Genomic DNA, 17,504 nt, shown 5'->3' with positions numbered 1-17,504 from the left:
CCACCTTGCGTGACGTCGAATTGTATACCTACGTCACGCGAATTGATAATTTTGGCGCTCCCTAGCGAAAAATAGGCGCTTTTTTTCAATTTTTCCAAGTTTTTCCTCTTTTCCTCTCGGTTCCTCTGCTTCTCTGGAGTTTTCTTTCTCAGAAAACTAAAACGTTGTTCTCGAGTGTTCTTAGTCACAAACGGAGAAATTCCAAGGTAATCCAGTGTCCTCGAAATCCCTGCATCATCAAAACATCCCTCATCAGAATCTGCACTCGCTTTAGCTCCGTTCAAGTTGCTGCTCCGTTGGATGTCATCTTCTCCTCCAGCGTCTCATCCTCTCCTTCTCCTGGTATTTTTTTTCATCTCTATTTTTCCCCAAATCTGACTTCCTTTTTCTATATATATATCGGGTTTTTTTTTCGTTTTTGAACGATTCTCATAGGTTTTTGCGGTTTAGCTGAATAGGGGTAAATCTAAAGCTGCTGCTTCCTAAAAAGCTGATGCGAAGTGAGCTTCTGTTTTCGGTTTCCGTTTTGCTCTCCTTTTTTTTTATCGTACAGCACGAAACAGCCAAGGATCGTGCACGAAGTCCCCACCTCAGGTTATCCGTGTTCCGTACCATCTGTCTCTTCCCCAAGGTTCAGTAATTTGTTTATGCGCTTGCATTTGCTGATTGCTTTATGAAGAAAGATGAGAAATTTTTAAAACAGGGGTTTGTTTTGGAATTAGGATTTTAGTTTGTTTATATAATCTTTGAGGGTATGTTTGATTGATTGAAAGATAGGGAATAAAATGGAAAATTTGGGGTGAGTTTGTTGTGTTTTGGTTTAGTCTTTGGGGAATGTGGTGGGGTTACTTCAAAATTGAAATTGAATGGTAGTTTATTGGTATAAATTACGTTACTCTCAGTAATTTTTCTATTGTTTTTTACAATGCCTTTTTTATTTTTTGTTCTTTGTGTTGTTGCTTAGCTTAGATAAAAGATTAAGGCTTTGAATTGAGAGTAAGCTTAATTATTGTTGAGTGTTTATTCTATTTGGTGCATTTATGATCTTTATGGCTAACGGAACTCCGTCGCCTCTGAATTCGCAGGTGAGTATTGAAAGGTTTTTTCGTTTCTCTGGTATTGATTCAGCTAGTTTGCATGTGGCTGAAAATGGTGTTTCAGTTGCGAGGAACAAGACATTTACAAAGTATATTCAAGAATGCATGGTCGGTTCTTTCTGATGTTACGATTTTGTTATCAATTTAAAAACTGTGGTTTGTATTTTTTTAGTATTATTTTGGCATTTTGGTGCAATGGATTCTTTTGTACCTAATTGCAGACCTTTCGTTTGCTCATGATTTAGTAGTCGACTGAGTATCCATGCTTATACATACTTTAATCATTTTTTTGGCAACATGTGTTCAACATAGATACCTTTTGGTTTGTTGGTGAGGCATTATGAGTGCTTATCAGTTATTTACTAAAGGTGGTTTTATAGGAACTACTTGAACTTCTTGGGATGCCTGTCTTAAAAGCAAATGGAGAGGTTTTTGCACTGTGTATGCAGTTAAATGACAATGTTGTATTTCATATGCAAGAAATGATTTCATCAAGTATGTTGTATCTACTATATATGCAAAACAGATTGCTAGCTAATCTTATTCTTATTAACTCTTCCCTTTTACCTTTCGATTTCTGTTACGATGCAGGCTATTGAATTTGGAGAAAGTTTGCATGCAAACTCTATTTTGCATAATGTTCTTCACTGAGCCATTGAAGTTTGCCTTGGAAGTGTCTTTATATTCTCATTCACTTTGTTTTATTGTTAGGAAATTCTGGGTGGAAAGAATAATACTCAATCAAAATTACATTTGATCTACAAGTGGTTGGACTGACATTTTTCTTATACAATGAAGGCGTGAAATATGTGGACAATTACAATTTTTGTTTTCATGTCAAACCAACTTGCTTCACATATATTACGCCATTGTTGACATGTATTCTTTCGTTGTTTTCAACAGTGCTTTTATGTTGCACCAGGAAAATTCTATTTGAGGATGGGAACCACCTGTATCGGTTCTTGGATGATGATCCAATTGTATCTCATTCATGGTTCGGACAGTTATCAGAATAGGAAGGGATAACTGAATTGATTTCATGGATTAAAGTAGGTTGGGTTAATTATGCTTTAGTAGATGCTTTCTTTGACTTAATGTCAATTAATTGACATTTATCATAGGCTCGATGTGCATGAATCTTCTTTTTATTTTTTCAATTGATGCTTTAGCAGTTTCTATTATCTACTTTTTGGGGTATAAATCATATCTATAATTTCAAAATACATGTTCTTCATGACAATCTATGGTATTTATAAAATAATTCATGTTAGAGTAATTTTTTTTTCCTTTCCCTTCACTGCACTGCAGTCCCGGTGAAAAGCACTTGCAGACTTGCAGATGCACTATGCACGTAAGTAAAACATTTTACTGTCATGTCATTCTTGGTTAGTGATTTTGGTATAGCTGATGAATGTGAATGTCATTTGTGTGGTTTGTGTTCCTGGGTTTATGCTTAGTGCAATGTATTTTCTATATGTACAATTTTCTCCTTCAGTTTCTACTATTTTTCATTTTTTTGAGTTATGTATACCATCGATGTTGTTATTGTAGCTTGAGAAGCAGAGCGATATGTAGTGCCAACCTGAGTCACAGTTGAAGTTCATTACAGAGGCCTGACTACAGGTACACCACAAATGACCACACTTTTCTACCAAGAGTCTATTGCTTTTTCTTATTAAATTTTCTTTATTTTCAAATAGTTGAATATAGGCGAGTACTAACATGGACATATGCTAATTGATATTATTTGCCGGAGCATGAACATGCCAAGTTCTTTGAGTACTTGCAAGGTATGTCATTTTCTCAAGCTTGAAGAGAGACAATGCATCGTGTTGCTTTGTCCTAATTAATTTGTGTTTCTGCAGGTGAAGTTGAGTCTGGGTTGGAACGGCTTCATCAATGTGCAGAAAATGAGCTCCAAGTTTACCTCAATGATAAGGAATTTCAATGAGTTTCGCACAAAACTTGCTGGATAGACCAGGTTATGTTCTACTAAAGATATTACACTACTTTTTTGATTGGATAAGTTGACTCGGGTTACAATGATATAGCTTTTCAGTTTATTAATGCTAACATGTTAGTTTTGCTAAGTGGGAATGCCATAATATAAATTTTATAGAAATGATGAACGGGCCAATCTGAAGTAACAAATTTCAGCTGATGAATGAACTCTTATATGACTGCCACTGCATATACTCATCTTTTATTTTGTTGGGTTTTATTTTTTTTATTTTTATTTTTTTTGGTAAAATGCAATGTTGGTTTCGTGAAGAACTGACCTCTATCTTATCTATAGCTCTATACGCATGTAGTTTTTCTCTTTTTTGGTCTCGAGTATTTGGTTGATTTTATTTAACAATCTTTTGGAATATAGAGAATTTTTGCACCAATGTCTTATTCCTGGATTTCCTGATGATTTAGCATTGAGATGTTAGGCAAAGGTGTCTCATGGGAACCACAGATTACTCGAAACTATCTCAAAGAAGTGGAGAGATTTCTTATTAGCTCAGACGATGCCAACTATGAAGCTATAGAAAAATGGTGCGGAAATTGGCTGTTTGTTATTTATATTTTATTATTAACCATTATATGTTTTTTTTCTTTATTATTACAGGCTACTATGGTGGAAAAGGGTGATGCTGTTCTCCAAGAAGCAACATCGCAACTTCCCTCGGAAACCCCGATGGAGGACGTCACTTTACCCGAGGCTGTAGGTTTTCAGATCATGACTGCGGTCCTGGATCAAAAGTACGATCGTCGTCATGGCAAGGTTGTTCGGGGTATGGGGAAGGTGCGGGTTCGTGAGACGGGTGCCTCTTCTTCCAATTCGACCACAGGAGAGGTCAACGCCCTGAAGGAGGAAGTGACAACCCTAAAAGGTCAGCTTGCAGCCCAGGACGAGCAGATAAAGGCCCAAAGTGAGCAGATGAGGGCCCAGAGCGAGCATATAAAGGCTGAGAACGAGCAGATGAGGGCCCAGATGAGTATGATTATACAGGCCTTAGCGGTGTCCGGTCTCCAAATCCAGCTGCCAGCACCTGATCTTACTCCACCTTCGACCTCCCAGCCACCTCACCTACCCGATACCCAGTAGTTTTCAAACCTAGAACACTACTTGTAGTTTTTTCTTTTTTTGTTTAGACATCTTGTATGCACATTTTTATATGGTTTATAATTAAATTTTTTTCTTGGTTTATTGTTTATTGTTTAGAATTGAATTACAATATTTATTAAAAATTAAATAAAAAATATTAATAAATCAAAAATATTTTTGTCAAAAAAATAAAAACATAAAAAGTTTGCACGACGAAAAAGTTCCATAGGTCACGCAAAGTGGGTTTGCGTGACGTAGTTATGCGTCACGCAAAGTGTCTTTGAGTGATGCCAACCCACTTTGCGTGACGCAGACCTTGGTCACGCCAACCCACACCCACTTTGCGTGACGCAAACCTAGGTCACGCCAACCCACTTTGCGTGACGCACACCAAGGTCACGCAAACCCATTTTGGTGACGCATGGTACTACGTCACGCAAAGACCCTTTGCGCGACGCATGTAACTTCTTCGTCACGCAAAACCTTCTTTCACAGGTGTGGCGCGACGCACGTCGCGTGACGAAGGTTCGTCACGCAAATTTTTGCGCGACGTTTTTTTGACTTTGCGCGACGAAGGACCTACGTCACCCAAAGTATTTTTTGTACTAGTGTCTGTATTTACATCATTAAATGTTAGTTTAGAGACTAAGAAAGGTCAAAGTCCTATGAATGCACCCAACTTTGATTCGTCTGAGTCTTTATTTTCCACATAACGCTGTCATGAGTTTCACAAGTTTATCCACAAATTAACTAGCTAGTGCCAAAGACGAGTCTCATTTTTCCACATATAATTTTGAAGGATAAGCACAATACAGCCGGCACCATCAATTTTTTCATTAATGCTTTTTGGCATCGATCCTGAACCATGGAAGTCAAGCGTTTTTGCGCACACTAGAATGGTCCTCACCCATCTATCTAGTCTCCAATAATATCCTTTAACAAACTATATTATATCACTAAAGAGGAGAAGGAGGAGATGGTGATGGTTTAATCTCACAATAAGTTAGTAATAATATGGTTTAAATTTGTATTTGACGATAATCGAACTTAAAACCTCTCACTTATAAATAAAAAAGAATATTATTAAACCGAAGTTTAAACACAATATCTCGAGTGTAGGAATGCCTCTCTTAGCAATTTAAATTACAAGGTCCTTATAGAATTCGTACATATTGTAATGTCCCCAGAAGGACGTCAACTCATTAAGAGACAAAGTCAATAATATCATTTTTTTTATTTTAATGATTTTTTTTTATTTTTATGTTAACTTTGTATTATGTTTAAAATGGGAAGAGATCCTCTCCAGATCTCCAAAGCCACCAAATCAAGTGATATGGACTCTTAAAATTTGATCCAACGACTAAAATTATTATAACTTTTAAAGGCAGCCCTTGTTTTTAGCAGTTGGATCAAATTTCAAAGATCAAAATCACTTGATTTGGTGGATTTGATGAAAAAGATATGGAGAAGATCTCTTCCCGTTTAAAATGGCATCATCCAGCAAGTGATGATTATCCTGGTGATTATGGTAAACCCACTACTAGGACTGTTACTGAGCCGAGATGAACTGTATGTCACAGTGCTCAAGCTTGGCCTTTTTAGTTTTTTCCGAACTTTAGTTAGATTTGGCTTGCTTTTTATACAAAGCCAAGTTTATAAATCTTGAGCCTGATACCGAGCATCAGCATTTTCGAACTATTTCTTATAACATAATTTGGTTTGGTTGTAAAGTTTTTTTTTTCTTTTGCAACTAACCAATGCATGTGAAAAATAAAATATATTAAGCATAATTAAACAAAGCAATACAAAATTTGTAAACTAAATGACATAAAAGTTGATGATTGATTATTATTTAAGCATTGATAAACGTGTTCATTTTCTATTAGTAACACATCCTTTAATTTACAAATCTTATCTACAAATTTAATTTCCCTAGCATTACATTTTTACCATCTCTATTGATAGAAAAAGGCTACTAACTAATCCTTTTATATGGTAAAAAAAAAAAAAAGCATAAAAATATCCCCTTTTTTTTTTTTTTTTTTTGCTAATTCAATTAGTTGGATTTGTGCCTTCAACTATGTGTTGGACAAGAGTTGAGTCCATGTCTTAGTTAAATGACCGAGCCGAGCTCAAGCTTACTTAGAGTTGTTTTGTAGAAAAATTTGATATGTTCACAAACTTTACGAGCCAAACATACTAATGTTCAAGCTTGACTTGTTTCTTAATCGAGCCGGATTAACGTGGCTTGGTTCTTTCACGAGTTCATCTTCGATGAGCCAAACACGGACCGAACTTGATTCGAGCTCGAACTGTTTCGAACCGATTTACAACCATACCCACCACTTTTCTGATTCAAAATTTTCCTCTATCCCTAATGTAAATTAAAGTAGTAATATTGCTTGTATTAAAAGACTTGCCGTATGTCATATCCCGACCCGGGGCGGATCACTTTCCGGGCCCGCTCCACCACCGTAGCACAATATTGTCCGCTTTGGGCTTACCATTCCCTCACAGTTTTGTTTTTTGGGAACTCACGAGCAACTTCCCAGTGGGTCACCCATCATGGGATTGCTCTAGCCCCCTTCTCGCTTAACTTCGGAGTTCCTATGAAACCCGAAGCCAGTGAGCTCCCAAAATACCTCGTGCTAGGTAGGGATGGGAATATACATATAAGGATCACTCCCCTGGGTGATGTAGGATGTCACAATCCACCCTATATATGTGTGTGTGTGTGTGTAATACTGTCTTATAGAAAACGATCAGGGAATTACAGTGAGGGGTTATTACTGTTAGAAAGGTAATAGTTTTGGGAAGCTTGGTTTTACTGCTTACTCACATTTTCTGTTTTGTACCCCCTTCAGGTTTTAACTACTGAGTTTGTATCAACGAGGATATATGGCTAATCTTAGTATTGGTGGCTACTTTTAAGGGTATGATTCTTACCCACAGTACTGTACTTTACTTATGCTCTGGCATCGCGTGTGAAATGGGTTCGCTCCCACTTGTAGCGCACTCTGGTATTTAGACACTTTTAGGTTCAAATTTATTCACATTTTATACACTATCACACTTTATGGCTTCGTCACTTGGATCCGACCCGGGCGGGACCACTTCCCAGGCTCGACTCCATCGTAGCACAATATTGTCCGCTTTAGGCCCCAACCATGCCCTCACGGTTTTGTTTCTGGGAACTCACATGAGAACTTCCTGATGGGTTACCCATCTTGGGATTGCTCTAGCCCCCTTCTCGCTTAACTTCGGAGTTCCTACGGAACCCGAAGCCAGTGAGCTCCCAAAAGGCCTTGTGCTAGGTAGGGATGGGAATATACATATAAGGATCACTCCCCTAGACGATATGGGATGTCACACCGTATCATCCAGCATCGTTTTTGCTTACCCAGACCAAAAATGGTGGTTAACTAGTATATATAAAATGTGTTCAAATATGCTAACATCTCATATATACTGTACATAATATAGGCTGAAGCCTTAATTCATAACATGGATTGGAACCTTAATAACATACATCTTACGTAAATTTTATATAGATTATCTTATATTGTATATAAAAAAATATTCACAAAATTTATGTCGGTCTCAAAATATCAATCGATATATCTGTAAAATTGAAATGTCGATATTTTCGTAAGATCTTTTAAAATCTTGTTGCATACTGGAATTAGATTTTAAAACCTTGTTGCATACTAGAATTAGATTTTAAATCTTTGAAGTGGAAGCCTTGACCAAGGATTAAAATATCGGTCGTGCAGATAATATCGGGCCTCCAATTTACTGATATTTCGGGGGATATATCGTTATCGTTTTAGGTATTGGGAAAAAATCAACAAAAATGACAGATATAGGCATTGAAACACATAATTTTGGTCTAAAACTTTCTTAGATGTTATGTACATTATCAATGAATGTATTGAACAAATAAAACTCAAAATTTACTAATAATAAGATATACATATGATGAAATATAAGTGGTATGTAATGCGCGTTAACGAAAAGTTTTCTAATAAAATGTTTATTAGAATGAATAAACCATGCATAAATCCATAGTTTATTTAAACATTAGATTACAATTTAGATAAATGTCCAGCTACATCAATGAAGAGCTCCTATGAGGTTCAAACAATGAGGAACAACCATCTAGATTCATACAATAGTCATACCAAGTCATGTAACCCGAGCAGTTTGTAAGCCATGTTTGAACATGGTGCACATATGTCTCTCTTGAGCTCCCTACTGTCCTCCCATACATGGGATAGTTAGGATTAACCCAACTAGTAGGTCTATAGTCTGTTTCATCATCTTGAGCTCCATAACTAGTTCCACTCTAATTAGACATGACATACCCATAGCCATCATAAGATTCATTTGAGTTAATACTAGGTCTAGTTCATATGCTCATAGATCCAAAACTGATCGCCATGTCATCTTCAGATGGATTGATTGGTTGGCTTTTTTTCCCCGAGTATTGCTTCCCAATTGCGCCTAGGGGTGGTTCGGTATGGGATACCGAACCGAAACTAGTATCCTAAATCTCAAACCGAAAATTTTTGGGACGGGAACTTGAATACCAATCCCAAACCAAATTTTTGGGAATCCCAAATTTTGGGAATCCCGAAATAGTTTCGGGATTTCGAGACAAATCGGGAATCCCAAATTAAAATGTGAAATTATGATTTATTCTTCAAATATATAATTCAAGAACACATTCATGAACTAGGAATGTCATTTCATTCACACTACCATTTAATCGAACACTAGCATGCCTGACTATTTTTATCAGAGTCAAAATTCAAATTAATTAAACCCTTTTGGCAATCTGTTGATAGAGAAAAAATCAAGCCTTCTGAAATCATCAGCCATGACAACAAGCAATAACAAAATGATATCAAACAGAACATGAAAAATATGCAAGTTGTAGGTAGAGCATGAATTAGAAACTACTAGCATCAATTATAAAAGAATAATATATATGTATAAATATACATATATAATAATTAATAATATATATTTTTGGTTTGGTATGGGATTCCCAAAATATTGAGAAGCCAATCCCGAATCCCGTACCTAAATTTCGGGATCGGTTCGGGATAGCATATCGAAAAATTCAGGAATTTCGGTTTGGGAAATTTTTTGTTTGGGATCGGGATTTTTTCGGTTCGGTTTGGGATTTTCGGGAATTTTTTCCACCCCTAATTGCGCCAATGCCTGGTCCAGCTTCTCTACATCCATGATCCTCATCTTGGGTGGCATGAGTAAAGTCAGCCTCAATGGTAAATGGGCTATATTGTCTTCTTTCTTCATTACCTCCTGATCCAGCATTACTTCCTTCATCATTATCTGACGAATTAGATGAACTTTCCTTTCTACTAGTACTGGCATCGTCTCTCAAGGGACGTCTTTGACATTGCCGAGTGCCAAGCATATCCCTTTCAAATGATGAAGTATCTCCATTCCTAACATCTTCGGATATGACTCTATCAACATCAACTCCTTCTTGGGCAGCATGTTGTGCTATAATGGCATCAGGGTTGCCTTGTTCATCCAAGTGAGCTGTCATAATCCTTTGTTGAATTGGATTATTATCATCATCAGATGGTTGCCCTGCAATGTCAAGCATGGTATAAAATATCGATGATATCAGAAATATCGGTAATCCAAAAACATGGAAATTTCGAAGGAAATATCGGGATATTATCGATATTGATAAAAATTGAATAAAAACCACGGAAATTGTAAGAAAAACTTGGAAATTTTTATTGAAACTTTGGAGAATGTTTATTTAGTCAATTATCTATTAGTTTATCAAAAAAAAAAAATTAGAAGGAAATGCATTACATGATGGATTTAACTGATTTAAGTTGATTATACAGCGAGCTAGCAAACACTGTGAGTGTAGAAAATATGTAGTAAATAATGAAAAAAAGATTAAACACACCATAATCATTTATATATAATGATTTACTACAATATTTTACACTTTATACATTGCATGGTAAGATACATGAGTGATTTACTACCACATAAAGTTCCTATGAGGTTCAAAATTTTCACTATCTTCATCATCTCTATGTGTAGAGTAAGTTTATTGTGAAGAGTATTCATCAAATGATAAATCCCCAAATTAAATAGTTTTGCATGTAATTGTTAACATGCCACTCATATAAATATAAATATTTTCGCACATTATCACTAAAACATAAGTGATATATCGTGGTTAAGGTGTTGGAGGAGTAAAATGGGAGGGATTCAAATACCCTTTGTGTTTTTTTTCTTCCTCCTTTTTTTCCCTTTTTTCTTCTTTTTCCTTTTTTTTTTTCCTTCCTTTACATCGAAATTTTCGATATTTTAGCGATATTACACCGATATTTTGACAAAATATTACTAAAGTGTGAGCGAAATTATCGACATCGATATTTTCCGATATTATCGTCGATATTGTCGATATTTGTACGATATGTACATGGATATGTTCCGATATTCACACATATCTAATCACTGCTCACATACCTCAAAAAAAATCTTTTCGGTTTCAATTTGCTTCAAAACTTTTGAATTTTTTTGGGTTTTGTTATAGGTATCGGGAAATATCAAGAATATCGACAAAATATCGGAGATATCGCACTTATCGGGGATATATCATCTATATAGAGGAAGATATGACCTTACCCTCCAGTATCGGTATCGACAGTTGAAAATATTGATATATCAACCAATATATCGGTGTATCGGCCGATATTTCAATCCTTGGCCTTGACTTCTCAAAACTTGATTCCGGAATAATCCATGATGATTCTGTAGTGGAAGCCTTCACTTGGCAAAACTCGAGAGGAAACAAGGATGAGGACAACAATTTACTCATAACTAGAACGTCATATATTATGAACAACAAATATAATTAGATCGTCATATATATGTGGTTTCAATAAGTTTGAAATAATAAATAGTTGCCGTATAATTTGGTATAAGTTACTGCTTGAGTACTATTCCTAGTCAGACAGATTTTAGTGCTTGAGTACTATTCGTAGTCAGACAGACGTCACAGACCGACCTGTTTCTTATCTCTATAAATTCAGGAGCAAGAGGCAACATTCGGAGGCACTTCAAATACGATGGCTAAATCAAGTTCATCAGTTGGTAGAGCCAGAGGCCCTTCTGTGATTTCCATGATACTTGTTCTTGGGCAGCTGATGGCCAGCTTCGAAACAACAGGTATACATTTACTCTCTCTCTCTCTCTCTCTCTCACTGCATATGCATGTTACACAAACACATAAAGGAGGTTCAAATAGCAACAGTCATTTAATACTACGGTATAATGATATTCTTCTTTACTTATAAGCGAGAGGTAAATTAGCCACTTACGGAGTTCGAACCTATGTCGTCATTCAAGGACTCAACACCTTTGCATAAAGAACCGCTTGCAATATACTTTTCCCATATCCATTGTGATGCTTTTTGTGACAATATATCTAATTAATTCATTAATTTCTTTTTTAATATATTACAGGCGCCCAAATTGGTGTATGTTATGGAATGCTGGGAGACTTACCACCCCCAGCAGAAGTTATTGCTCTCTACAAGCAAAATAACATCCGAAGAATGCGACTATATGATCCGAACCCAGCAGCTCTAGCAGCCCTCAGAGGCTCTGACATTGAGCTCATATTAGACATACCAAAGGACCAACTTCAAAACATTGCTTCAAGTCAAGCCAATGCAAATACATGGGTCCAAAACAATGTCAGAAACTATGCCAATGTAAGATTCAAATACATTGCCGTAGGAAACGAAATCAAGCCCTCGGACTCGTCTGCTCAATTTCTGGTCCCGGCCATGCGGAACATTCAAAATGCGATTTCCAGTGCCGGTCTTGGAAACCAAATCAAAGTTTCCACCGCCATAGACACCGGTGTGCTTGGAAATTCCTTTCCTCCATCAAAAGGAGAATTTAAGGGTGACTATAGCCCAATTTTGAATCCTGTTGTCCGGTTCCTGGTGGACAACAAATCTCCGCTACTCGTTAATTTGTATCCTTATTTTAGTTATATTCGCAACCCTCGTGACATTCGTCTAGATTATGCTCTTTTCACGGCTCCGTCAGTTGTAGTACAAGATGGCCAACGTGGTTATCGTAATCTTTTCGATGCCATTTTGGATGCTGTTTACGCTGCGCTTGACAAGGTCGGTGGAGGATCTTTGGAAATTGTTATATCGGAGAGTGGTTGGCCGACAGCTGGTGGGACGGCAACAACAGTTGATAATGCGAGGACTTATAACTCGAATTTGATTAAACATGTGAAGGGAGGGACTCCAAGGAAGCCTGGAAAGCCCATTGAAACTTACATCTTTGCCATGTTTGATGAGAATAGAAAGACCCCAGAGTTTGAGAAACATTGGGGGCTATTCTCCCCTAACAAACAGCCTAAATACCCAATCAATTTCAACTAATATTAGCAAGTAAATTTACTGTGAAAATAAAGGGAGGCTGTGGTTTGCAATTATACCCACTAAATAAAAACTGCAAAGTTATAATGCAGTCCCATAAAAAATGTAAGGTGACTCAAGGCCCGGAGGACTTCAAATTTATTTCTGGCTTTCTAATATCTCAGTCTGAATAAACAAAATGAGTACGGTTAATATACCAAGAGAAAAATGGTTTTCGTATGTATGTATGTTCACATTATATTTTTTCTCAGTTTTTTTATGTTCTGTTATTGTACTTTTGTAAAAGATGGAACACTTTTCTTCATGTCGGTAATAACTAAAATAAAAGGGAAAATTTTTCGAGGACTCAAGACTACACCATGTCTACTACATTCTCCATTCTTATCCAAAAATTTTAACATAGAAGGCTGCTAGGTAATTTCCACAATTGTAGCTCCTCCGTCTCAATTTCCGTAGCCATCATAACCGGTATGCCTAGCAAAATATAGCCATAGTTTTTCATAAGGGCAGTACCAGTCTAACCCATGGTTGTTCTACAAATACTGCCTCCCACAACCCGAAAGAAAATAACACTACTAGACAAAACCTCTTTACCAACAAATACTTGCGATGGGATACACTGCTGTCGCAAAAGGACTTCCTTTTGAGATGGCATTTGTGCTGCTGTTAAAATGGTTGATTACTTGCGACAACGCAGAGTCACCGTCGAAAAGCAAGACTACTTGCGACAATAGAGAGTGTTGTCGTAAAATTAATTACTATTAGCGACTGTTGTATTCACTGTCACGTACAGACAAAAAAAAATTTTGACAGCAATATAAACCTGTCGCATGGTTTGTAGAATTTATAGCGTATATTGTAGGTGAAGACTGTCATGGATATTGGAGAACCTATGGTACTGCAGTGCGCCAGAGTGTTGTATATGACAAACAGAGAGGCTCGTCCTGCTCAAATTCACGTATGCTCGAAGAGATAATCAACCAAAAGGTGAAAGAGAGAAAGCAGAAATTTGAAGACACGATGGCGGATAAAATTGCTGTTTTGAAGTCAAACAGTAGTTCGAACTCATCTACCCAGGTATAGTGTCAAAGAATGGATCTCCACGCTAAGCAATCATATATTATTAATTTGGACTTGGATATTTTTGCGCATTTAGATTTCAGTATTCGTCTTTGGATACAATATATAACACTTTGTTATATGTACTTTGTTTTAATATAATCCTAGAATTCTTAGCAGATTATCTGTTGCTCTTCATGACCATAGGTTCCATTATCCGTCTCTAGTTAATTGCATATCTTATATCTCAGCTAGCACTAGCCGTCTGGGTTCACCAAGGGAATGATATGAGTGTCCCATAGCCGGTACCACCAAGACTGAGACAGCAAATGTTTTGTATGCAAATTTGTCATGTTGTATAAGTAATAAGTATCAAAATTTCTAGCTCTTTTCCACTTAAAGAGGTTAATTACTTGCAATTTTGAAGTCTCTTTTTAAAATGAAAAAAAAAAAAAAAACACAATATTATATGCACTAAGAGGGTGGGGAAGTAGGTTAAGCCTCACAATAAGCTTGCAATAATATGGTTCAAATTCGCCTTTGGTGAGAATCAAACCTAAGACTTCTCACTTATAAGTGAAGAGGAATACCACTAGACCGTAATACTAAATGTGTTATTAAACCCAAATTGTTGCAAACTGCATAGCTTCATTCAAGATTAATTGCCATTACATTCAACCTAATTTTCTAGTTTTCCTTGGGAAGCAAGCTAGGTGACTTGTCATTAGCTCGCTTTATGCATTATACTACGAATGGTTCATTCGCTTGGCTTAAGCTACTTTGCCAAATTTGTGTCCTCATAGTCTTATTTTTCACTCCGCCACTACACTCTCATCTCGTCCTGGTTTAAATTATGAATAATAACGTTACATCATATTTTAGCGATATTACACCGATATTTTGACAAAATATTACTAAAGTGTGATTTTTCCTCCCTTTTTTCCCTTTTTTTCTTCTTTTTCCTTTTTTTTTCCCTTCCTTTACATCGAAATTTTCGATATTTTAGCGATATTACACCGATATTTTGACAAAATATTACTAAAGTGTGAGCGAAATTATCGACATCGATATTGTCGATATTTGTACGATATGTACATGGATATGTTCCGAAGTATCCGTGATTCGAAAAAACCGAAATATCCTCGATATTTCGTCAATATTATCGATATTTCAGACTATGATGTCAAGAAGGTCTATGCAGTCATTTTTAGACACATGTGCATCATTTTCTTGTGAGTATTAAAGATATATTTGACCAGAAATTTAATATTTGGATTTGTGTATTTCTTTCTCTTCAGATAAGACACATGTGTCCCCTCAATTCATTGTGCATAGATTCTTTATAGTAATAATTAATGGATACTCCAAAAAATCTTTTGAATTGGATATTGCCAAAAGTCTTCACACATATCTAATCACTGCTCACATACCTCAAAAAAATCTTTTGGGTTTCAATTTGCTTCAAAACTTTTGAATTTTTTTGGGTTTTGTTATAGATATCGGGAAATATCAAGAATATCGACAAAATATTGGAGATATCGCACTTATCGGGGATATATCGTCGATATAGGGGAAGATATGACCTTACCCCCCAATATCGGTATCGACAGTTGAAAATATTGATATATCAACCAATATATCGGTGTATCGGCCGATATTTCAATCCTTGGCCTTGACTTCTCAAAACTTGATTCCGGAATAATCCTTGATGATTATGTAGTGGAAGCCTTGACTTGGCAAAACTCGAGAGGAAACAAGGATGAGGACAACAATTTACTCATAACTAGAACGTCATATATTATGAACAACAAATATAATTAGATCGTCATATATATGTGGTTTCAATAAGTTTGAAATAATAAATAGTTGCCGTATAATTTGGTATAAGTTACTGCTTGAGTACTATTTCGTAGTCAGACAGATTGTAGTGCTTGAGTACTATTCGTAGTCAGACAGATTTTAGTGCTTGAGTACTATTCGTAGTCAGACAGACGTCACAGACCGACCTGTTTCTTATCTCTATAAATTCAGGAGCAAGAGGCAACATTCGGAGGCACTTCAAATAAGATGGCTAAATCAAGTTCATCAGTTGGTAGAGCCAGAGGCCCTTCTGTGATTTCCATGATACTTGTTCTTGGGCAGCTGATGGCCAGCTTCGAAACAACAGGTATACATGTACTCTCTCTCTCTCTCTCTCACTGCATATGCATGTTACATGCACACAAACACATAAAGGAGGTTCAAATAGCAACAGTCATTTAGGACTACGGTCTAATGATATTCTTCTTTACTTATAAGCGAGAGGTAAATTAGCCACTTACGGAGTTCGAACCTATGTCGTCATTCATTCAAGGACTCAACACCTTTGCATAAAGAACCGCTTGCAATATACTTTTCCCATATTCATTGTGATGGTTTTTGTGACAATATATCTAATTAATTCATTAATTTCTTTTTTAATATATTACAGGCGCCCAAATTGGTGTATGTTATGGAATGTTGGGAGACTTACCACCCCCAGCAGAAGTTATTGCTCTCTACAAGAAAAATAACATCCGAAGAATGCGACTATATGATCCGAACCCAGCAGCTCTAGCAGCCCTCAGAGGCTCTGGCATTGAGCTCATATTAGACATACCAAAGGACCAACTTCAAAACATTGCTTCAAGTCAAGCCAATGCAAATACATGGGTCCAAAACAATGTCAGAAACTATGCCAATGTAAGATTCAAATACATTGCCGTAGGAAACGAAGTCAAGCCCTCGGACTCGTCTGCTCAATTTCTGGTCCCGGCCATGCGGAACATTCAAAATGCGATTTCCAGTGCCGGTCTTGGAAACCAAATCAAAGTTTCCACCGCCATAGACACCGGTGTGCTTGGAAATTCCTTTCCTCCATCAAAAGGAGAATTTAAGGGTGACTATAGCCCAATTTTGAATCCTGTTGTCCGGTTCCTGGTGGACAACAAATCTCCGCTACTCGTTAATTTGTATCCTTATTTTAGTTATATTGGCAACCCTCGTGACATTCGTCTAGATTATGCTCTTTTCACAGCTCCGTCAGTTGTAGTACAAGATGGCCAACGTGGTTATCGTAATCTTTTCGATGCCATTTTGGATGCTGTTTACGCTGCGCTTGACAAGGTCGGTGGAGGATCTTTGCAAATTGTTATATCGGAGAGTGGTTGGCCGACAGCTGGTGGGACGGCAACAACAGTTGATAATGCGAGGACTTATAACTCGAATTTGATTAAACATGTGAAGGGAGGGACTCCAAGGAAGCCTGGAAAGCCCATTGAAACTTACATCTTTGCCATGTTTGATGAGAATAGAAAGACCCCAGAGCTTGAGAAACATTGGGGGCTATTCTCCCCTAACAAACAGCCTAAATACCCAATCAATTTCAACTAATATTAGCAAGTAAATTTACTGTGAAAATAAAGGGAGGCTGTGGTTTGCAATTATACCCACTAAATAGAAACTGCAAAGTTATAATGCAGTCCCATAAAAAATGTAAGGTGACTCAAGGCCTGAAGGACTTCAAATTTATTTCTGGCTTTGTAATATCTCAGTCTGAATAAACAAAATGAGTACGGTTAATATACCAAGAGAAAAATGGTTTTCGTATGTATGTATGTTTACATTATATTTTTTCTCAGTTTTTTTATGTTCTGTTATTGTACTTTTGTAAAAGATGGAACACTTTTCTTCATGTCGGTAATAACTAAAATAAAAGGGAAAATTTTTCAAGGACTCAAGACTACACCATGTCTACTACATTCTCCATTC

General features: G+C 36.7%; 2 protein-coding genes and 1 long non-coding RNA gene across 5 annotated transcripts; all 3 read left to right on the top strand.

Moving 5' to 3' along the window:
* The first annotated feature begins 127 nt into the window (after positions 1-127).
* On the top strand, positions 128-3,663 carry LOC148691345 (uncharacterized). 3 transcript variants are annotated; one of them, XR_015955527.1, is made up of 8 exons: positions 128-342; positions 554-594; positions 2,020-2,146; positions 2,406-2,448; positions 2,649-2,720; positions 2,798-2,887; positions 2,963-3,078; positions 3,519-3,657. It is a non-coding gene; the product is annotated as an uncharacterized LOC148691345 (long non-coding RNA). The 3 variants fall into 3 exon arrangements; XR_015955528.1 differs by lacking the exons at positions 128-342; positions 554-594 and having other exon boundaries at positions 1,105-2,146; positions 3,533-3,663; XR_015955526.1 differs by lacking the exons at positions 128-342; positions 554-594 and having other exon boundaries at positions 1,105-2,146.
* Positions 3,664-11,308: 7,645 nt separating this feature from the next.
* LOC137713571 (glucan endo-1,3-beta-glucosidase, basic isoform-like) lies at positions 11,309-12,875 on the top strand. The gene is made up of 2 exons (XM_068452883.2): positions 11,309-11,421; positions 11,719-12,875. Exons 1-2 carry the CDS (start codon positions 11,322-11,324, stop codon positions 12,657-12,659), a joined length of 1,041 nt encoding a protein of 346 aa, XP_068308984.2. The 5' UTR covers positions 11,309-11,321; the 3' UTR covers positions 12,660-12,875.
* A 2,867-nt stretch (positions 12,876-15,742) lies between these two features.
* On the top strand, positions 15,743-17,473 carry LOC137713556 (glucan endo-1,3-beta-glucosidase, basic isoform-like). Its single transcript, XM_068452867.2, has 2 exons — positions 15,743-15,882; positions 16,186-17,473. Exons 1-2 carry the CDS (start codon positions 15,783-15,785, stop codon positions 17,124-17,126), a joined length of 1,041 nt encoding a protein of 346 aa, XP_068308968.2. The 5' UTR covers positions 15,743-15,782; the 3' UTR covers positions 17,127-17,473.
* The last annotated feature ends 31 nt before the right edge of the window (positions 17,474-17,504 follow it).

Source organism: Pyrus communis, chromosome 14, assembly GCF_041283825.1.
Source record: "Pyrus communis isolate YQ-2024b chromosome 14, ASM4128382v1, whole genome shotgun sequence".
Classification (NCBI taxonomy): Eukaryota; Viridiplantae; Streptophyta; class Magnoliopsida; order Rosales; family Rosaceae; genus Pyrus; species Pyrus communis.
The sequence above is the reverse complement of the archived record's forward strand: the minus strand, read 5'-3'. Positions and strand labels throughout refer to the sequence as shown.